Source organism: Spizellomyces punctatus (genome assembly GCF_000182565.1).
Source record: "Spizellomyces punctatus DAOM BR117 chromosome Unknown supercont1.9, whole genome shotgun sequence".
Classification (NCBI taxonomy): Eukaryota; Fungi; Chytridiomycota; class Chytridiomycetes; order Spizellomycetales; family Spizellomycetaceae; genus Spizellomyces; species Spizellomyces punctatus.
This window is the reverse complement of record NW_015971545.1, coordinates 351373-373057: the sequence shown is the minus strand read 5'-3', so window position 1 is coordinate 373057 and position 21685 is coordinate 351373. Positions and strand designations below refer to the sequence as shown.

The 21685-nt window shown below is 47.8% G+C and overlaps 8 protein-coding genes and 1 non-coding gene across 9 annotated transcripts; 5 read left to right on the top strand and 4 right to left on the bottom strand.

Annotated features, from left to right (window-relative positions):
• Nucleotides 1–389: 389 nt before the first annotated feature.
• Nucleotides 390–3958, top strand: SPPG_05497 (uncharacterized protein; the record flags this gene model as incomplete). Its single annotated transcript, XM_016753705.1, has 8 exons — nt 390–1039; nt 1112–1272; nt 1360–1919; nt 1997–2639; nt 2734–2853; nt 2924–3180; nt 3281–3548; nt 3629–3958. The coding sequence occupies 8 exons, from the start codon at nt 390–392 to the stop codon at nt 3823–3825; spliced, it is 2856 nt and encodes a 951-aa protein (XP_016607281.1). The 3' UTR covers nt 3826–3958.
• Nucleotides 3959–3982: 24 nt separating this feature from the next.
• Nucleotides 3983–6965, bottom strand: SPPG_05496 (ATP-dependent chaperone ClpB). The gene has a single exon (XM_016753704.1). It carries the CDS (start codon nt 6883–6885, stop codon nt 4216–4218), a length of 2670 nt encoding a protein of 889 aa, XP_016607280.1. The 5' UTR covers nt 6886–6965; the 3' UTR covers nt 3983–4215.
• Nucleotides 6966–7373: 408 nt separating this feature from the next.
• On the bottom strand, nt 7374–8219 carry SPPG_05495 (uncharacterized protein; the record flags this gene model as incomplete). Its single annotated transcript, XM_016753703.1, has 2 exons — nt 7374–7898; nt 8013–8219. The coding sequence occupies 2 exons, from the start codon at nt 8217–8219 to the stop codon at nt 7374–7376; spliced, it is 732 nt and encodes a 243-aa protein (XP_016607279.1).
• Nucleotides 8220–8412: 193 nt separating this feature from the next.
• Nucleotides 8413–9881, bottom strand: SPPG_05494 (hemolysin III family channel protein; the record flags this gene model as incomplete). The annotated part of the gene is made up of 6 exons (XM_016753702.1): nt 8413–8562; nt 8625–8753; nt 8812–8934; nt 9011–9107; nt 9173–9510; nt 9636–9881. The coding sequence occupies 6 exons, from the start codon at nt 9879–9881 to the stop codon at nt 8413–8415; spliced, it is 1083 nt and encodes a 360-aa protein (XP_016607278.1).
• Nucleotides 9882–10044: 163 nt separating this feature from the next.
• Nucleotides 10045–11195, top strand: SPPG_05493 (uncharacterized protein). Its single transcript, XM_016753701.1, has 5 exons — nt 10045–10119; nt 10298–10381; nt 10450–10529; nt 10752–10855; nt 10915–11195. Exons 2-5 carry the CDS (start codon nt 10303–10305, stop codon nt 11006–11008), a joined length of 357 nt encoding a protein of 118 aa, XP_016607277.1. The 5' UTR covers nt 10045–10119; nt 10298–10302; the 3' UTR covers nt 11009–11195.
• A 215-nt stretch (nt 11196–11410) lies between these two features.
• On the bottom strand, nt 11411–11492 carry SPPG_10117. The gene has a single exon. It is a non-coding gene; the product is annotated as a tRNA-Leu (tRNA).
• Nucleotides 11493–11674: 182 nt separating this feature from the next.
• Nucleotides 11675–14494, top strand: SPPG_05492 (uncharacterized protein). The gene is made up of 2 exons (XM_016753700.1): nt 11675–11885; nt 11946–14494. The coding sequence occupies exon 2, from the start codon at nt 12086–12088 to the stop codon at nt 13814–13816; it is 1731 nt and encodes a 576-aa protein (XP_016607276.1). The 5' UTR covers nt 11675–11885; nt 11946–12085; the 3' UTR covers nt 13817–14494.
• A 948-nt stretch (nt 14495–15442) lies between these two features.
• SPPG_05491 (uncharacterized protein) lies at nt 15443–15745 on the top strand (the record flags this gene model as incomplete). Its single annotated transcript, XM_016753699.1, has 1 exon — nt 15443–15745. One exon carries the CDS (start codon nt 15443–15445, stop codon nt 15743–15745), a length of 303 nt encoding a protein of 100 aa, XP_016607275.1.
• A 3294-nt stretch (nt 15746–19039) lies between these two features.
• SPPG_09282 (uncharacterized protein) lies at nt 19040–21136 on the top strand (the record flags this gene model as incomplete). Its single annotated transcript, XM_016757440.1, has 2 exons — nt 19040–20228; nt 20289–21136. The coding sequence occupies 2 exons, from the start codon at nt 19040–19042 to the stop codon at nt 21134–21136; spliced, it is 2037 nt and encodes a 678-aa protein (XP_016607274.1).
• Between the last annotated feature and the right edge of the window lie 549 nt (nt 21137–21685).

The following is a 21685-nucleotide window of genomic DNA, read 5'->3' as shown; positions in this document are numbered from 1 at the left end:
TTTGCAATAGCGGAGCCTATGATTTTCAAAAGTCTAGCCTTCCGAATAAATAGAGTGGGCAGAGTTCCGATACTTGACCGGACCGGATGGTTCACACTATATGAAAACAATACGCCAGTTGACTAGCGCAATTGGGACGAGATATAGTTTGATAGGTCTGGATTTACATTTGTCGGAGTCTGGGTTCGTTCATTCAAGAACACGTTGGGCCCAGTGTCGCGACGCCTGAAGCCCTTGAGGATCATTTATCGGAGTATAATTCAATTGGAAGCGTTTAAAGACGATGACTTAATCTATCGACGCCCAAAACACACACACACACACACACAACTTGAGGGCACATTAGACGCCCGCACAAAATGACCTAAGCACAGAATCTGGGGGTATTCATGTCTTTTTTTCAAGTGGATCTGAGTCCCGCAGAGGAGCGACAAGAACAAAGAGGCCGGGATTTTCATGAATCATCGCGGAAACGTATGGACGATACAGCTGTAGCAATGGATGGTTTGAAATATGGGGTGGACGCGACCCTGGGTAGGGGAAGTCGCACATCGATCGTGTCCAAGGAAGAAGCACCTACCAGAAGCGGGGTAAGCGGGGTAGGTCCGAATTCGGAGACGGGCATTGCATCTACGGCTGCATCATGGGATTTTCCAATGTTTGGTCCAGCGGTGGGGAGTATTACGCCGAGTGTAACAAAATCGCATCCATCCAGTCTCTTTCGTCGCTTCACATCTGGTGTTGTCTTTCCTGAAGATCTGACGGATTCCACGACGCGAGGCCCGCTTTGGAACTTTTCCTGGAATGTATGGCGAAAGGTGCTGATGATGAAGTTTGAGGATACGGAACGGGAAAGGGAGTATGAACGATGGTTTTGGGCAACGTACCATCGACGGTGGGCTGGAGTCGGACTATTGATGGGATCGGCCGTTGTTTGTGTGTATGCGCAATATATTGTGCTTGCATTCGTCTCTGATTCTCGAGGGTGTGCGGCGTTGACCCACGGATGGTGTCCATTGGAGAGCAACTCGGGCAAGCGGTAAGTAAAAGCAATAGCGTATTCCAGAGGGCGAAGGCGTTCTGATCCCATTGTCCAATACTTTCATTTCAGATACAACTGGCTAGCTGATCTACTCTTTCTTGTACTCGGCAATGGCATTCCGTTCGGTATATTGTTCGTCGCTTACCGATACGCACATGCGGACGTGATGAGTCGCATATGCCAGCAGCTTTTCTGTACGGCCATGATCATCTGCGTTGTCCAAAACTACAGTATGTGCACTAAAGTCGTATTTTTTAAAAGTTTTGACTTTGACTTTTTTTGTAAGCTAACTGGAACTCTTTTGGCGCTCACATCAGTCTTGAGACCCAAATTCGTTGATCCTGAAGGCGACATTTGGAATTACGGCCTTCTCAATTTAATTTGCGTCTTTGCTATTCCATCCATGGCTTGCTTTCCAGCTCATATGACCCTACTATTTGGAATCATCGATGTAGCATGCTACGCCGGAATTTTCTGGGATCGCCTCAGCGCTCATAATTCCTTGTCATATATATTCATTCTATGGTATCTCGTAGTTGGGACAGCGTTTTCAACGTGGATCACCCGGGTAGTGGAGCGGACTGATCGGAGACAGTTTATTGTCGCATCTGGATTAAAGTCTGTCAATGAAGGGCTCAAGAATAAGCTTAAAGGATTGCAGAAACAGTACAGTCTGCAAGCGGCAGACCTGGACAGCCCCCTAGAAAAGGCAATTCAAACGGTCAAAAGTGTCATGGCCAATCCTTCACTGGATACATCAACGTTTAAGCATCTTAGCAAGGTGTTGGGATGGCTCAGTGATAGCGATAGACTTTTCACACCGGAACTGGGAAAACAGCTTAGTGGAGGCTTTATGGGCTTGGATCAAGAACAAGAGGTAGCTGCATGTCATGTTTCGTTCGACTATTTTCGCTGGTTCCACTGATCATTACGTCAAAAATACGGCTTTTATAGGCTTGGCTGTTAAACCTACTTCCAGGTCAAAATAAAGCCTCCCGAAGAGGCCGTCTAGCACGATCCGCCCGATCGGACGTTTCCCGTCGAGATTCCAACGTCCACCCTCCGATGGAAAATGTTCTCGAAATGGTTGACGAGGGAGGAGGCCGTCCCAGTAAATCTGAGCCTCCAATACCACGCTTACCTGGCATGATCCCGTCGATGACTACCAGTGATCAACTTGGGGCGCTTGAAGAAGGTTTATCGGGTCCTGATAGAGAAATGTCAAGATCACAGTCGTCGGTTCAGTCGGGTGGCAGGCCGTCGGTTGGGTTTCCTAATTCTTATCCGCTTCTTGACTTGCCGCATCTTTTGACGCCCGTTGGGGCACTCAAAGAAAGGGAACTGCGTCGACGGGCTTCACTTGACCGTGGAGATACATTTAAGGAAAATATCAAAGTGAGATATATGTTATCGACGGTGGATCATTGGTCGTGGTCGATTTTTGAGTTTGAGGCTCTAACGGGCGGGAGACCATTAACGGTTTTGGGCATGCATTTAATGCAAGCAGGGGGATTAGGGGATCGCTTGAAAATCCCAATGGACCGTGTGGCCAGATTTTTGAGAAAAGTGGAAGCGGTTTATCGACCGGAAGTACCCTGTGAGTGCTATTTTGAATTTCCCTGCATCCCCCGAGTGACCTCTTGAATTTTACTTTTTATCTTTTATGGTACTTACCTTTTTGTTTTTGGCAGATCACAATGCAACGCACGCTGCAGATGTTTTACAAGCGATTCACTGTTTTATCAAAACATCCACACTCAACCCAACAGACCTCGAATGTTTTGCAGCCTATCTAGCGGCGATCATCCACGGTGAGTGACCAAGATACCTTGTCAAATTAACACCATCTAACGCACTCGTCCTTACCCGTACCCCTACCAGATCTGGATCACCCCGGCGTCAACAACAATTTCCTTATCGTCACTCAAAACCCCAAAGCAATCCTCTACAATGACCGCTCTGTTCTTGAGAACCATCATTTGGCGACAGGCTTTAGCATCATGCTCAAAGAAGAAAATAATATCCTTGCAGCATTTTCGACGGAAGATGCCCGCAAAGTACGGGAACAAGTCATTGATATGGTCATGGCAACAGATATGGCTGGACATTTTACGACACTGGCCATGTTTAAAAATAAGGTGTGTGTTGGAGGGAAAAAATCGAAAAATGGGGCAAAGACCAAAGGAGTAGACAAGTGTGATTAAACCCTACATTATTTTGTTTGTTATGTTTTGGCAGGTCTCTGCTGCAGGAACCTTTGACCCCCAACTGAACCCCGACGACCGAGCCCTCCTCTTTCGAATGCTCATCAAATGCGCAGACGTCTCCAACCTCACCCGAGAATGGCCAGTCTATTGTGCCTGGCTAGATCGTCTTATCAAGGAATTTGCTAGTCAAGGGGATGAAGAGAAACGGTTGGGATTACCTGTGAGTCCCTATATGGATAGAGATAATATGAATATCCCGCAAAGTCAACTTGGATTTATTGAATTCCTTTGTCAACCGAGTACGTTAACGTTTTCTGGGATTTCTAGTTCAGATTATGATTTTTGCTCAAACATTATGTTTTCTTTTTTTTTATTACAGTGCTTGAAACTGTTCACAAGGTAACTCCACTCCAGCCCATGATCGACACCCTCATACGAAATAAGGATATTTTGTTAAATATGCGAGAGCGGGATAACAAGAAAAAGATGCTTACGTCTCGGTTGAGCTTGAGTTTAAAGTCGGGACAAAATTCTGTTACGGCGCCGGTGCTACCGTTAGTGCAGGGACAATCCTGAAGATGCCTGACAGGAAACCGGTAAAAGAAAGAGGGCGGGAGTGAATTGGATGTATGTTCTTTTTTGCCTTGTATTTATTATGTACTCTTTCGAACGAATATTAATTTTGTTATGTGCATTTGAAGACCTGCAGACATGTCCCGTCGTTTAATAAAGTTGGCAAAGTTATTTGTGTTTTTAGAAAATGGATATATTTATACAAGAAGCAAAAATCAAAGGTATACAGTGAAGAGCTCTAATCAAAGAAGAGCTAGCCGAAAATTATATACACAAAACCAAAGTTCAAAGCCTACTCGATGGCCGTTTCCTTTTCGGCTGCTCAATCCCATCTTCATGTCCATCCCACCCATGTTTTCTTCCATTGATTCGACCATTCAGGTCCGAGCGTAGTCAATCCGTCTCCATATCATTCTCAGTCGCCCGTTCTACCCTAATCACTATTCCTTCCTCCAAATCTTCGGGTTTGGCACGCACCGTGTCACCAGCCTCCTCGACTGTCTCAACATAGGCAACGCTGCGATCCGTCAAGGCGCCACTGATAAGCATTTTCGACAATTTTGTAACAAGGACACGTTCCAAGTATCGGCGTAAAGGCCTTGCACCGTAGAGTGGGTCATAAGCGCGAGCAAGGACCAAATCAGCGGCAGCATCCGAGATCTTTAGTTGAATGTTCTTGGATTCGAGACGCTTGGCAATTTCCTTGAGTTGGATCTTGACGATTTGGCGGAGATGGTCATGGCCTAGTGGGTGGAAAATAACAATATCTGTGATCCGGTTTAAGAGTTCTGGCTTGAAGGTTCGTCGCACTTCCATCATCACAGCCTGTTTGACTGGTTCGTCAACTTTGGGGGTTTGGAGGAGGTGGGATCCGACATTGGATGTCATGATGATCACCGTGTTGTGGAAATCTACAACGCGGCCTTTTCCATCCGTGAGGCGTCCATCGTCCAAGACTTGAAGAAGAACATTCAGGACTTGCGGGTGGGCCTTTTCTACCTCGTCGAACAAGACAACGCAGTATGGATGCCGGCGCACAGCTTCAGTAAGTTGGCCACCTTCATCATATCCAACGTAACCAGGCGGAGCACCAATGAGACGGGCGACAGTGTGTTGCTCCATATACTCGGACATATCAATGCGCACAAGGCCTCTCTTGTCATCGTCAAAGAGTTCCGTTGCCAATGTCTTGGCCAATTCTGTTTTTCCCACACCCGTCGGACCTAGGAACAAAAAGGACCCAATCGTACCACCACTAGATAGGCCGGCGCGAGATCGCAGAATGGCTTCAGAAACCGCTTTGACAGCTTCGTCTTGTCCCACGACGCGTTGATGCAAGACATCGGCGAGATTGAGTAGACGATCAATTTGGGATTTGTTGAGCTTTGTCACTGGAATTCCCGTCCATCGAGCCACGACTTCCATGATCTGGTCCGAGGTGACCACTTCGGAAACAAGTTGACCTGCTCCAGATGTCGCATTTTCGGCCATTCGTGCCTTTTCCTCTTTATGCTTTGCTTCGAGCTCTGCAATCTTCTTTTCAATCTCTGGTACAGCGTAGTATCGAAGGTCGGCCGCCAATGCAAGATCGTAGCGTCGCTCAGCCTCCGAAATCTTGTGTTTAAGCTCCTCCAGCTTGGCCTTAAGGCCACGTATCTCCTCCACTCGGCCCTTTTCTTGCTCATACCGGAGCTTGAGAGGCCTCAATTGTTCGCGAATGCGAGCCATTTCTTCGCGAACCTTTTGTAGTCGTTGCTGGGAGGCCGGGTCATTCTCTTTCGCAAGGGCAGTGGCTTCGACTTCAAGTTGCAGATGCTTTCGTTCGAGTGTATCGATAATTTCGGGTTGCGAGTCAAGTTGAACACGTGTGTTCGCGCATGCTTCGTCTACCAGGTCAATTGCCTTGTCAGGGAGGAATCGGTTCGTAATGTATCGATCGGCTAGTGTCGCAGCCGTGACAAGAGCAGCATCAAGAATGCGGACACCGTGGAAGGTCTCCCATTTCTCCCGAATACCACGTAAAATCGAGATGGTTGCTTCCACCGAAGGTTCACCAACCATCACCATCTGGAAACGGCGCTCAAAGGCTGCATCTTTTTCCACGTATTTTTGATATTCGCCGAGCGTGGTCGCGCCGATCAACCGAAGTTCGCCACGAGCAAGCATAGGTTTAAGAAGATTGGCGGCGTCCATCGATCCTTCTGTCTTGCCGGCGCCGAGGACCGTGTGTATCTCGTCGATGAACATGATAATATTACCTTCGGCGTCCTTGACCTCCTTCAAAACAGCCTTGAGACGTTCCTCAAACTCTCCACGGTATTTCGCACCCGCAATCAAGGCACCCATGTCAAGTGAATAGATTCTCGCTTGCAAGGATGCCGGGACATCTTTTCTCACGATACGCTGAGCTAGTCCTTCCACAATGGCCGTCTTACCGACACCGGGCTCACCAACCAGTACGGGATTATTTTTAGTTCGGCGAGCAAGGACGCGTATCACACGGCGGATCTCATCATCACGTCCAATGCACGGATCAAGCTTGCCTTCCTCGGCCATGGCGACAAGATCGACCGCGTATTTAGATAGAGCCTCGTATGTTGAATCGGCGCTTTTGGAATCGACCCGTCGGTTTCCTCTAACTTGTTGAATGGCGTTTTCGAGAGCCTTCTTTGTCACACCAGCCTCTGAAAGGGCGCCCATGATCTCACTTTGCTCCATCAGCGCAAGGATCAAGTGGTCAATACTGAGATGTGTGTCTTTCTGCTTTTTCCGAATATCGTCCGCCATGCGAAGGACCTTCATTGTGTTTGGATGGAACGATATCTGGTCGGGTGGCGGGTCCTGTGTAGGCTGTCGAACGAGGAGGGACTTTAATTTGCGTTCCGCTAAAGCAGGGTCACCCCCCGCTTTTGTTATTATGGAGCGAACGAGGCCATCGTCGTCGTCAAAGAGGGCCGAGGCGATATGAATGGGCGCTAGTTGAACGTGCGCAAACTCGCGGGCAAGTTCCTGTGCCCGGTTTAGGATAGCAGTCGTTTTATCCGTAAAGTTTTCCGGATTCATTTCTTCTTGTAAACAATAAGTTCAAACAACGACGGGGGGGAAAGCCCAAAGGGTTGCGTTTTTATAACACTATCCAAATGATGACGAAGCATCCGTACGAGATGACACACAAATTGCCAGATGGTTCCGGAAGGTGGATGGAACACACTCCAATGCTCTCTATATAACCATATTTGGAAATCATTGCTATGGTTATGATGTGATTGGAATCATGAACCCACCAGTTTAACACAGGCCGTGTTCAAACGATGACGCTCTGAGCACGGAAAAGGTTTAACATGGCAAGATGATGCAAAAAACGATGAGATGAAAATGGAAGATAATGGTCCAGCAGACTGTGCAAACACATGGCAGAGTGCGTCCAAAGGTCTTCCAGTGCTCGGTTAAAGCAGCGAGACGTTACAGAGTAATCGTAGTGCTTGCCAAATCCAACATTAAACGAATCAAAAAGACTCTTTTCCATTGCAGCAATCTACTGAAAAATGATTCTAAGGTAGTTCCCCACAATCGACAATTTGCACTTGATCCCTAGGCCGCCCATCATCTGTGCCAACAGCATCCAACAAGTCCAAAACCTCCCATCCCTCCACAACTTTCCCAAAGACAACATACTTTCCATCCATTTTAGCCAATTTCTTTGGATCCTCACCCAACGTAACAAAAAACTGACTCGTATTGCTATTCTTTCCGGAATTCGCCATAGCCAACACCCCTTTTTCAAACTTGAGTTTAAGCCCCTCTTTTTCATCGTTGAACGTTCCGCCGTAGATACTGTCTCCTCCTGATCCGTCATAACGGGTGATATCTCCTCCTTGCGCGACGAAACCCCGTACGATGCGGTGGATGGGAATGGATTTGTAGTGTAATGGCTTTTTGGTGGATTTAGACAGGCCCTTTGATCCAGTGCAAAGGGCGAGGAAATTTGTAACGGTTTTGGGACATTTGTCGGCGTAGAGTGTGAATAGGATTCGACCTCCCCGTGGTGGTGGTGGTGGGGTCAGTCTGATGGGCCCCTGTTTATGCAGGAAGAAAAATTCAGCAAATGTGTCCTGCCTCATACAAAAACGCTAAAACCCACACGTTCACACTGGGTGTGAAGTGTGCCCTATTCAGAGGCCGTATTTTACCTTTTCCTGCCAGGTTGGGTCTGAATTGTACATTTCGACAGCCATCTCCTGTTGCCAATCTGCGAGATCTTCTGGCTTGCAAAGTGGGTCAACGGCGAGTTCGCTGCTTTTTGCGGCTATAAAGCCTATGGTACGCTCGTAGGCGCTTTGTAGGGCGGCGTGTGCCGCGGCGTCTCCAATGTGAATGTCAAGGAAGGCATGGGGCATCGTTCGTTGGTTCGGTCGTTGAAATGCACTATGGAATCACTGACATCTTGGAGATTAAACGCGCATTTCCAATGTATTTTCTACTCTAAATTAATACAAGATCTTTTCTGTCACAAAACAGCGACCCAATAAAAGGTCCGCTGTTTTCGCTCCACAAAATCTCTGTACCTATAATACTCGTATATAATAAACTTTAATGGCTGAACCGCGCAACAAGTTGATCTGTTGGCACGGAGCAGTGCGGGTTCTCCGCATGCCAGAAGCGAAAGTCTGACATGACCCCAAAATAATGGACCGTAGCCGCCGATACGACCAGAACATGGAATATTTGATGTGAGTGACCCTATAAGGTATACAATATGAGCAACTGATAACAACAGCACGATAGTGACTTGGGTCCCTTACCCAAATGTCAAAGCGGCCCGGGTACCATCGCTCTGGTATTCTGCTCGCATAAATAACGGCTCCCGCCAAATAGAGCGCGGCCATGATGACAAGATTCCAAAAGGCCAGCGATCCGGACACAAAGTTGAACTATCGGGGCAAGGTTATCAGAGACAATGTGTATGGTTGAAAGTAATTGCGTACCTACCCCATACAGATTTATTGAATGCAGCAAGGGTATCACTCCAGACAACCCTAGTGCAACAAAGTTTCCAGTTCGAATGAATCGATATTCTGGTGTTGCGAATCTTGACGATAAACACATAAAGAGCTACCGGCAACAATCAACATCAGGTAAAGTACAATACTTCTTTCCAAGCGAATACCACTCCAAATCAACAACGCACCGTGAGGATTCCAAAGAGAGTAGTCATGGCGAGATAAATCCTTTTAAGGGTATCATGACAGTAAAACGCATAATATATCGTGGGTACCGTAGATCCGCTAATGGTGATCCCAGACAAACGGTGAACAACAGCAAAAGACCGACCCAAACGGACAGACCATACCAGATCAATAAGACAATCCCTACGTAATCCGCTTTATTCCACATAATGCAAACATCCTGGGAATGACATATGCAGGTATGGAAGAAGGCTGACAGTCCAAGGCACGCCACCGCTGAGAACAAAAATACGGCTATCACAGTCTGATCCGCGTATGTAACGGTATCCACTCCCTCGATTGCATATCCGTAGGTCACAAAAAAGGAGGCGACAAATCCTAGGGCTCCCAGAAAATGAGAGAAAATGTTGCCGGTTTCATTGTGAAGGTAGAAGAGAGATCTCATGCAGCCCTTGTACGAGTTCTGAAGGCGTCTGTATCCACTACGGATGTAAAAGTTGTCCTATGATAATTTGAATGAGGAAAAGGGTTAACGGTACTGTTATACAATACAGTGTTGGAGTAGAGTTCAGGATGCTTCAAGAAGAAAACGTGCCTGGAAGGCCTCCTAAAGCTATCTTATCTCACCATCTGCCAAGGCATCAGTTCCTCATATTTGAGAGTCAATCGGGAGGAAGACGTCTTTGTTCCATTGGCCTGTTCCACCTGCTCTAAGAGTTCAACTTGCTCACCGGACCTTGTCCGTACACGTTGACGAACTGTGTCTTGTTCTCTTGCTGGTGGGACTCCTTCCAAGGATGCTGACGAACTAGAGTCCACCAGAACTGCCCCATTGATACGGGCCTCTGACGAGCGGCGTTGAGGGGATCTCATTGGAGTCTGCAACCTTATCGGAAGGGATGAGGGGGACGCTCACAACGAACAATGCCAAGGAAGGAGGAGGAGGAAGATGGATTGTAAATCCGAGAACGTGCGATAATAAATTTATAACTCCGTTCCCACTATCACGTGATATTCCAACGTGGGAATTCCCACACACTTGCAGTCTTTTGAAGGATTCCTTCCTTTTTCCTTTCCCAGTAAAGCTTGCCACGGCCTAAACGACACTTAGGTGGGTTTTTGAGAAAGGGCATCAACGAAATGCAAACGTAGGATTGGAGATGCGAGAAGATGAGACTTATGTAGGATGGATGGATGGATGTAAACGAATGGATGGATGGATGGAGGGGTCGCAAAAACATTGGAAGCCAGACCTGGAAGCTAACCTCTGATCCTTTCATTCGTAAAAGTCAACATGGTCCAGCGCGTGACGTACCGCCGTCGGTTGTCCTACAACACCAAGTCCAACAAGACCCGGGTCATCAAGACGCCTGGTGCGTTTTGTCGTGAACATTTCGAATGTGTGGAGTGGCTATGTGTAAACTCATGGTTTAACGTTTAGGTGGAAAGTTGGCCGTCCTTCACATTGTCAAGAAGGCGTCGGCTCCCAAGTGCGGTGATTGCGGCAGCGTCCTTTCAGGGGTGAGCATCCAATGTCTGAAATGGGATTGGCGATGGACGGAGACGACACTTGTTGTTTGGATTGGGATAGGACAGCTGGTGGGCAAATGGGGGATGACAAAAACAAACCGAACGGGAGGACAATGCAACAAATTGGAATTCTTGGGGAGCGGGGAACAGCATGTCGCGTGCATCTCATGAGGAATCCACAATCTGACCTTTTGTATTGATGATTTTTGTTAGATCCCTGCTCTCCGCCCCACCCAGTACTCCCGCCTTTCTCGCCGTCAAAAGTCCGTCACCCGGCCTTATGGTGGTAGCCGATGCGGTATCTGCGTCCGCTCTCGGTGTGTACTGTTTTTTCTTGTCATGTCATGAATTCTAGCTAAGCCAAACTTCATTGCAGCATTGTCCGTGCCTTTTTGATTGAGGAACAAAAGATTGTGAAGCGGGTGCTCAAGGCGCAACAGGCAGAGGCCAAAAAGTCTGGAAAAAAGTAAAAAGATCCTAGATTTTTTTACTTTTGGCGGTGGGAATGCGTTTGGGGGCTTTGAATGCACGGCAACGGTTTTTGAAACTTGGTCGGGGGTTGGGAACCGGGTGTGCCGATGTGTGATATACTTGTCAACGTTTGTTCATTGTAGCGTTGATATATATATGTCCGTGAATATACGACCTGGACCTGCACTTGACATTGGCACATTGAAGGATATCTCAATTGACCACACCAGAGGCACTAGCAAGCAAGCCAGGGGACTGCCGTAATGCGAGTGTTTCCCTCTCGTCACACAATGATATGAGATCTACCATGGAAATATCAACTCTAACGGCCAAAAGGAATGTTCAGCATCCTGCAACATGTACGGAATAGAAGTAAAAATAGTTCTCACGATGCCGGCAAGTGCACGCTGTGAGATTCGAACTCACGCCTCTTTCGAGACTGGAACTTGAGACCAGCTCCTTAGACCGCTCGGACAAGCGTGCTGTTGAAAATGCAAATGGCAGTGTTGAACTAGTATGGAATACTAATTCATTCTAGATGAAAAGATAAGTTATCTGTGCGGAATGTGTCGGGAATCTACATGCTTAGTCATGAATTGAGCTCACGTGAGAGCGAAGGGGGGGTTGGGGGCAAGGATATTCCCACGCAGACATTATTGGCGTAAAGGAAGGACAACGGGATTTTTGGTCTGGGGGATCATCGTTCATTTGTGTGTAAGGAGAGAGTGATTTCAATCTTCCTCCCGCAAGCGACCATCTACGGACACTTACGGACAACGACAACTTTTCACGCACGCAAGTCATTTGGACTATTCATACACGCACACGCAACTCTAGTTCTTTCCCCACACACACGCACACATCTCTACTCTATTAGTAAGTGTTTTCACTCATTCCTCTCATTTTCACTCACACTCAACTCACTATCGCTTACAGACACGTTGGTCAAACTGGAGGGGGACAATCTACTCTCGTGGCTCATACGGGGTGCTAGAACATCTGCGGATTCTCACTCTGTATGGAAACTATGTACTCGCGCTCGGGACGCTCTGCCCAATGGAGCGAGATTGGAGAATATGACATGGAGGCTCATGCACATGTCACTCTTACGAGAGCGCAAGCAACTGGAGCATTCGTATCTTGAATCTTTCTTTACACTCGATGACGATTCATGGGATCCGTTTGGATTTGTTACTACTGATCCTACTACAACTACTACTATGGATGATCCATTCATCAAACAACCCGTTCCCAACCATCCCTCCCTTTCTACAAGTCCTCTTTCTGCCTCGCTCAAGGCCGCAGACTTGCTCGCGCACGCAGGAAACATTAGCGATGCTCACTCGAGTGTGAGCCGGGACAATCGGACTCTGGGTGGCCCGGGTGAACAGCTTTATTTCCCACCGGGCGATGTCGCTTCATCGCCCCCCATAACCTCCTGGGCAAGTGGATCACTGCCCACTGTTTCGCTCATCGACAATCCGCATTCAAGCATGGCGGGAACGCCGCCGCCCGATTCAGGCGTCGAGTTTTCGTCTTCGGTCGCTTCTACAAGCAGCACGTCCACCGTCAAACCCGTGCGGAAAATCAAATCGGCCAGCAACAGCCGGCGCAGTTCCTCACAAGCTTCGTCGTCATTATCGTCGTATGTACCGCCATCTGCTTGTTCCAACTGCGGCACCAACAAGACGCCTCTTTGGCGCCGCGATGCCAATGGCGACCCTCTCTGCAACGCCTGTGGCCTTTTTTACAAACTACACGGCGTCGTGCGTCCTATCTCCATGAAGAGCGATGTCATTCGCAAACGCAACAGGGGACCTAAAAAGGAAAAGGGAAAAGAGCAACAACAATCCAGTGCACCGGTTGCCAAAGCCCCCATTGCATCCCGCCCGCATCACCGTCCCATGGCTACGATGTCTACCGTACATCAACCCGCGATTGCGGGGACCAACACAAGCGGGGTCTTGACGACGTGTTCGCCCATGGCACACCCCAATGTCCTTTCCACGTCTGCACCGTCATTTACAACAAGTACTACACCAATGCAGCGCAGCCCATCCCATATCGTGCCCACGACCGTATACAACCCGGCGATCCACTCTAGAGCCGCCAGCCAGGAACCCACCACGAATTACGGCACATCAGCGCCCTCCTTGTCGACGTTTCCAAAGCCCAAATCCGGCAAGCGGCCCCGTCGAGATTCAGACGACGATTTCATGATGGACTATCCCCCAACTACACCCCCGCAAAACGTCAAGCCTTCGTCGCTCCCGCCCGAAATGCTCAAGACTGTTTTGGCGCAATTTTTGGAAATGCAGACCAAAGCCGGGACGATTCCACCTGGTGTGGACTTGGATGTCTTGTTGAAGCAGTTGACGGAGCTTCAGTTGACTGAAAAGACGCCCTTGACTCCCACACATTCCGCTCATTCGCAAGACCAAGCACCTCCCATAGCACCACCAGCACCACCAGCACCGATGGCAGTACCCGGCATGGGACCCGCCGCGATGGGACCCGGAATGGGACCCCCGGGCATGGGACCGGGCATGGGTGCGGTGCCCGCCATGACGCGCACCCACTCCAACACCTCCCAACCCTACTATCCCCCCTACGAGCACCAATACGCCTCGTACGGCATCTCGCGTCCCCCCTCGTACAATGTCAATACGTATAACGTGTATGGAGGCTACGGCTATGGATACGGACAAGGAATGGAGGATGTCATGATGGTGGGGCGAATGATGGGTGAGGATCCAGCGGGGATGGCGAGTGAAGAGCTTGTTGATGGTGTTTTTTTCCGGGGGTGATGGTTTCGGACTCGAATGATTTTGCGAGAACTATGGAGTTGGCCGTGTGCGGTGGTTTTTTTTTTTTTTTGGCAATTTGGTGACGGTGGTGATGGTCATTGATTTATCTTGCGCGCTAGTGACTACCGTATTGTGTGGAATCGGTCAACGAGTCCGCTGTGTTTATCGTTGTGGTCGTGGATTTGGTGTGGTGTTGAAAAGTTGAGGGCGAAAAACAAGTGTCAGGAATCGTGAGAAATGTACAAGAAAATGTGGGCTTGTTTTTTGTTTAGCGGAAAAGGTGTTTATCTTTTTTTTTTTGTATTTATGATGCCTAATATGAATGTTATAAACTTTTCAACGATTTGATTTTGAGATGGGAACGTATGTGTCAATGGTGAGGATCCGCCAACACGCATCTCATCCGACGAGAGATGGCACCTTTTCGTTCAGGACTTTGAGGATATGTCTTGCACATTAGTGATGTCTTATTCGAGTGCCTTTTTTCAAGTCAAACGGAAACGGATATTCCAAAAGTATGGGGTGTTATTAATGTGGATATTACAGGAATATAGAAAATGAACAAACAAACGAGATGAGATAATGTTTGTCATTTGCATAGTTTGCGATATATAGTTTGCGTCTTAAATAACAGCCCCAAAATGTAAAATAGAATGGTAAAATGTAAACAGAAATGGGGGCAATAAGCCAGTCTTGTATTCAAGAATACTTTACTACTGACATTGCTTTCTCCATTTCTCTTTTTTTTATTTACGTTGATTTCATGTACATGCCAGTTGCTTTCCGCTTTTACAACACCCAACCCTTTCTTTTGTTTATTACGCATCCCCTGCTTTTGGAAAACCCTGGTCGGGTTTTTCTATGGCTGAGGCGGTGAGGCAATCTTTGTACATGAACTAGGGCTTTTTATCATTATTGTCTCTATGAAAATATTTTTTTTATCTTGTTTACAGATATTTTCTGTTGGTTGATGGGATGAATGCGCCGATGGATAATGTTGCGAGAGGGGTTGATGAGTGCTTGCGTAAAAGCGTTCTTTTTGGTTTTGTATTGGTTGTTTTTTGGCAAGCGGGTTGCTTCAACTGGTGCTTTAATGGAACGTTTCAATGTCAGGTTTTGGAAACTCGTTCTGATGATCTCTTTGTTCAAGTTGAGCCGTTCTCAAATTGCACCCCGAGCCCGTCTCCCAATGACCCCAAAACAGAGACAAGAACTCGCTTGCTAATGCGCACCCGCACCATCTTAAATCACAAACCAAAAGCGCACGTCTCATCTGTAATCTTTTTCATAGCATTTTGTATGCGTATGCCAAATGCTATCAAAAAACAGAGTGGATTGATTTGTAACCAGCATTTGTTCATGTCATTTACATGTTGCAAGAGAGCCTATCGGAACATGAGAACTGGTGTTGATAGCACTGTACAGAATACAACAAAAAACAGGGTGTGGAATATTATGTAACAGGTACCGGCATGCCGCGACCCGAATAGTGACTATAGTAAAGTATTCTATGCCTGACAATGTGCATAAAAAGACGACCAGGATAACACTCCCCCCCATTCATTCATCATCAGTAAACACTCGATAGTTCCAACAAACGAAAACCAAAATCCAACTACTCAAAAAATGGCCCGCTACTTGTCAAACATCTACGCATTCTTGTTCGTCGTTCTCGCCTTGCTAGCCGTGTCAGCTCTGGCCGCTCCATCCCCGCAAGCCCCACCGCCGAAACCCAAGCCAGCCATTGACGTTACTCCCGGGACCATCGGTCGCCCTCCAAAGCCGCCCGTGCTCCCCAAAACGAACTTACCAAAAGGCGAGAGAGTTCCCGTTAAAGTTAACAAATATCCGAGCCCTCCTCCTCAGAATGGGGCAGGCAGGCCTGTTACTCCTACCCGACCCGGCGGCGTTGGTAATCCGAAAAAATGATCAATGTGCCATGTCCAGACTTTTGTGAATTCCTCTATGGACTCTTTCGGCTTGGTAAAAAAACAAAAAGAGTAAAGTGTATATAGTGTAAATGAGGGAAAGAAATTCGGGACATCCAGACAGAGTATAGCAACGATGAAAAAGGTCATGTCTAAGCTCTTTTGTAAATTCTTTGAAATGGACTAGCTTGTATATAGAAACACAAAAATATGTATTGGGAGGGTCAGTATCTGTGAATGTAAATAAACAAAGAATTCTGGGCATTTTATCACACTCCCCACATTAAAATGCATTCCCTCCATCTGAATGCTTCAAAGAAAGACTATGCAAAAATGCATTTAAATCATGGTTGGAGTTTCGAATGGGATTCGTCATGTATCGTTTATTCCAGATATGGCTCAAAGACAATGCATATCGCAAGCCCAGTTTAACAGCCTCTGCGTTGTCTACGCAGGGTAGACTTGGGATTTGTTGGCAAGATATATCAAACCACTTCACAGTCCTAACGCCTACAAAGAAGACCGTACTGGCCTCTGAAACCATTGTAAATAAAGCCGTACCGCTTTTATCTGCAAAGAAATAAACGCCGGTCAAACCCACTTGAAAGAGTTCAGCAAACGACGGGAAAAAGCCCATGTCGAAACTCGACTGGCTTGTATGTAAAACAAAAAAAATGTGTATTGGGAAAGCATGTATCTCGTAAACCCCAAACCAAGACAAAACAAAGACAACGACGCAGATAACATCCTTTCTTTCATTCATTCAACTGCAAAAACTTGACCAACAAACGAAAACAAGACTAGGACTTTAGGAATGACCTGCTACTTTTCAAGCATTTACACACATTGTTTGTTGTCCTCGCCTTGGTAGGCTCCATCCCCTCAAGGGTCGAAGCTCGGAAAAGAAAAAATCGTAGGGAAGAAATTACCGGCCGTAGCACTCCCAGAAGGCACAGAAGAATGCAGCACCCGCGCCAGGTGGAGCGAAGAAAGCCGCAAAGTAAAAGTAACCCAAACTAAGAGTTTGGCAAACGAAACCCAAGTCGAAACTCGTATGGAAATTCACAAGTCAACTGGCTTGTATATAGGAAAAAAAGGTGTATACCGTTGTGAAATACGTATCCGATTGCCGGTTTGTAAATAAAAGGCTTTTTTGTGTTTGTAAAGATGAAGGATTACTCTTGTTTTTTTATTCTTCCCAATGTGTTCAAACTCTTTCCCCAAACCAACATTCTTATCCGAATCCCAATATGTGGGGGTTTGACCTAAACCTACATTGTGCAAACGTCCTTTACGCCAAAATGTCTGAACCCATCGTTCCCAATGTTCTACTGTATCGCATCTTTGTTATCCAATGCAAAAACGTTTCAAAAAAACCCATGCAAGAAACAAACGGAGCGCAGTGTTCTTCAAAGGCGGACAGGACAAACAGGTAACCCTAAGACGTTCCTCTGCCAATATATTTAAATCTGTAGTCATATCGTATGTTCACAATCATCATTGTTAGTGCGGAGCCGATGGGTATTGGCACTAGCACCCGCACCAGGGATTGAACCGGCGATAACCGGTTCGGAAAAGCTAATCTAACCAATCTAGGCTACGGCTGGAACACTCCTGCTGAACACCTCTGGTCTACCATGTCCATCCAACATTGATTGCACGATCATCAGCATATTGCAGGTGCTCAGTGTGTCCCTGTTCCAGTAGCGCATTCCCGATGTCCAGTCTTGCTGCAAACAGTTAGGGTTGGTACAACCCAGCAATCCATGGACTTTTTCAACCTTGCCTTCTCTTCGTCACCAAGGTCTTGAATGAGGTCGTGTTTTGAAGCCTTTTTCAAGGAAGTCATCGGATGAACAGTGAGGGCAGACAGATGAGGTCTTGTACTCATCAAGAAGGAAGCAGTTGATCCTGTTCCGCTTAAAGATGGTGTGCCAACCTTTTGTCTTTGATGAGGTCTGAAATCTGGCAGTTCGACCGGCATCGCTCCAATCACCCATCACAATGGTAAAGTTTTCACTGTATTTGTTGTGCATGGCACTTATGAGGTCTGATTCACTTCGCTGCTGATTGATGAAGGAGTGCCACTTCCACCGCGTGTGGGCAGGATGTGAGTAGAATTCCTTGCAACGATCCGAATCAGCACAGCGAATGAGAAGGTAGCGAGTAAAATCCATGAGGTTCATTGTTTTGTGGCTAGGGATATGTGATTCTATGAGGTCAATTTCCCCCTTCTTCATCTGCTGTCGTTCCTTTTGCTGTCAACGGCTACCTGTCTCCATGGCTTGCTGGTTGGAGGTGTAGCGAAATGTCATACCAATGCTGTCTTGGCAGTAGAGAATGTCACACTTGTTTGGGTCGATAACAACAACATTCTCTGCTACTCGACAAGCAGGTAAGTTTTTCTCCACATATTGCACTTTAACCTCTGCCTCCATTGTGTTTGCTGACTTTTTCCCTCCGCCGCTGCGCTTTCCATACTTGTCAGCTTCAGGATGTTTCAAGTAAACTGACACCGAGGTACCATCTGTCGTGATCGAGCCTTCAAAACACATTCCACGATGATGTAGTGAACGACTCTGATAAACCGGTTCGCTCAAAGGCATCAGGTGACCATGATTGAGGTTTCCGCAATTGTAACCTAAGCTTCGAAACCCCTAAGATCAAGCTCGGTTCTGGGCTACACCAGCGCAGCGTGAAGGATACATTACGCAGCCATGATCGATCATGGCGATGGTCCGAGATGGGAAGATCGGACGCCGCCACCCTAATGAAGGCTACAGAAACTAGTGTAGATGTTACCGTAGCATATTCTTGTATAAAAAGAGGAATTCAATAAAATAAGTTGGTGGCCAGAAGCCATAGCGACAAAAAAATCCCCACAACTAGCTTCTCAACCCCAATCCTAGGTTAACAGGAACCTAACAGAGCGCTTCAACGGCCTGATCACCCGCACTGAAGCCTCTAAATCCTGCTCGGTTCACAACTAACCGACTCTCCTTGCCTCTCGCCCTCAAGTCGCTACCGACGCCCAAAGAAAGGATTTGGAGACTACGATTCCTAGTACGGACACCCACACAACCTGCTAGGAGACCCAAGTTGTCTTTACCATAGTCTACCAACAAAAAATCCATTACATGGTGGAGAAGCGCGATGAACTGCCTTCCCCTCTCAAATTCAGCTGAAAACCTTATTCGGTCATACTGAAACTCTTGCGCAAACCGAGATCCGCTCAGGTAGCTACTCAGAAACCTTTTCTCTCATTTCGGAAACAGACTTCATGAAACCGAGAATGATGCCGGTCGAACGCTCTCCAACGCAAGGCCGCTCACCTGTGATCCAGACTCATAGTCAGGGTCCTGCGGAGGACGTCGAAGTCCCTCCCGCAACATGCCCAAGGCGTTCAGGGACCACTTCCATCGAACCGGAAGCCCCTAACTTGGCCACGATGGCCTCTGAAGTGGCAGCGTTAAAAGAAGACATGGCCCGCTCGACTGCTGCAATGCAGTTGGCAACTCAAAATCTTATGGAACAGCTTCATAGGCTTTCCAAACGTCAGACAGCGGCGGATGAGCACCTCACACGAGCCTTAGAAGCCCTAGCGCATCGCCCGCTGCCTGAACTACCTCTCATAGCACGAGCTACAAGAGAATGGTCCGCAACCCCATGGGAAACATCAGACACACCAAGGGAGCATACCGAACCAAGTTTTTCAGGTCCGGTGCCTCCAATCCAAGTGCCAGCGGCCCCGTGGGCCAGCGACACCAAGGTCGATTCCTTGAAAGCAAAGGATGTACCCGAGTTTACGGGCAAAAGAAACCAAGACGTTGAAGAATGGCTCAACAAAGTCCAACTTCTTCAAAACATTAGCGCAACGTCAGATGCCAGGATGGTACAGCTCCTACCAGCCATGATAGCTGAGAAAACCCCTGCCGATGCTTGGTTTTACACTCTGGAAGCCCAGGAAACTCGCTCATGGACCTGGAAAAGGTGGAAAGAAGAACTGCTTCGAGAGTTCCGAGATCCCCTAACTGAGTCCAAGCGCAAAACCGAATATGTGCGCTGCCACGCAAACCCCAAAGAATTTTGCAGCTTTCTCACATTCATTGACCACAAAACTCATCTCTGGCGCCTCGCATACGGTGACCGGGCAAACATAGAATGTCCCGCTGACCAGCATTTCGACCTAATAGTTGAACAATTGCCCAGCGACATCCAAATCATGGTCAAATCCTGTAACGTCACGAACCTGACCAAATTAAAAGACTTCCTGCGCCTTTATTTCGGCTCTGATGACACCAGAAAACGAGACCCTTGCTACAGCGGTGCTGCTGAAGCTCAGAAGAAGTCACAAAAGACCGGAACTGACAAAGGCCCTAAGCAGACGGCTCAACATAAAACCAGAAACCCCAAAAAGGGTCGCAACGGTCCTCAGAAGATGGTTCCGGACCCCAACAAGGAACCACCAGCACCCTGCAAATTCTGTCAGAAAAAGCATTGGAACGTTTTCTGCTGGCAGAACCCGAACTGAAAAGATCCTGAAGATGGAAAGAAAGGACCATATGGAGCACCCACGCCCGCAGGTTGGAAACCCAAACAGGAGTCCAAGAAGTCTTACATAGTGGAGCTGGACTTGACGTCTGCTACCACCGAGACTCTTTTTTCGGCTTCGGAACTGGAAAGGACAGCCGCCGCTAATCAAGGATTCCACACCATCGGATTCTTTCATTCACCCAAGCACTCGGAATCAACAATTTTGATGACTGCACCTCTTTCCGAGGTCACGGAGACTAAGGAAGAGGACCCCCGCACGCCCACGCAGGGCTGGGACCAAGTCTGGGACAACATAGCCATCATCTGGGGCACCCCGCAAGTGGCTCTGATGATGGGCAACAACCCCCGCGCGCTCAGCTTCTTTGCCAAAGAACCGAAGCGAGGCGCCGGGCACCTCGGGAATGACCCCTACGCAGTCGTGTGGAGTTCCCACCACCTCTACATTGCTGCCGCAGCCAAAGCTGACAAGGATCGAATCCTGCGAAAAGTCCGAGAAGACGGTACCCCTCGTTTGATCCTCCTTGCCTGGATAAGGCTCGACGAGCATGAGAAATTCTTGATGTGGAGCTCCGAAGATCCTGTTATCTTTGATTCTTACGCCAACCTGCAACTGGTGGCATTTGTAACGGATTTTTTGTTGGTAGACTACAGTAAAGACAACTTGGGTCTCCTAGCAGGTTGTGTGGGTGTCCGTACTAGGAATCGTAGTCTCCAAATCCTTTCTTTGGGCGTCGGTAGCGACTTGAGGGCGAGAGGCAAGGAGAGTCGGTTAGTTGTGAACCGAGCAGGATTTAGAGGCTTCGGTACGGGTGATCAGGCCGTTGAAGCGCTCTGTTAGGTTCCTGTTAACCTAAGATTGGAGTTGAGAAGCGAGTTATGGGGATTTTTTGTCGCTACGGCTTCTGCCCCCGACTTATTTTATTGAATACATCCTTTTTATACAAGATTCTTGGATAAACTGTTAAACTAAACTAAACTAATGGGTGTCGCTGCACCGCAACTGATTTATTGGTGGCGGTACCGATCTCTTCCTTTTCCGCACTGGCTCGGGCCTCCACAGGTTGTACGAGGCACGCTGAAATCTAATGCGCCAATTGCCATTCTCCGAACCGGTTTTTTCGGTCGCGGTAACCCAATCGGTGGAGTTGGTCACGCGATTCGTGCTTCCCGCGTCCGATTTGGGCTTACTCGCGATCTCTCGAAGACGTCCTCGTCGTTACATCCCCCCTTTGAAGAGCCAACGCACCGGCGCTCCGAGCGGGGGTGTTGGGACGTCAATTACCAGGTCGGTACCGGATCTGTGGGGTCCGCTTCATCTGCATCTTGGTTCACGACCCAGATGATACTGTGCACGGCCACCGACGCTATTGAACAAGTTGCTCGCCAG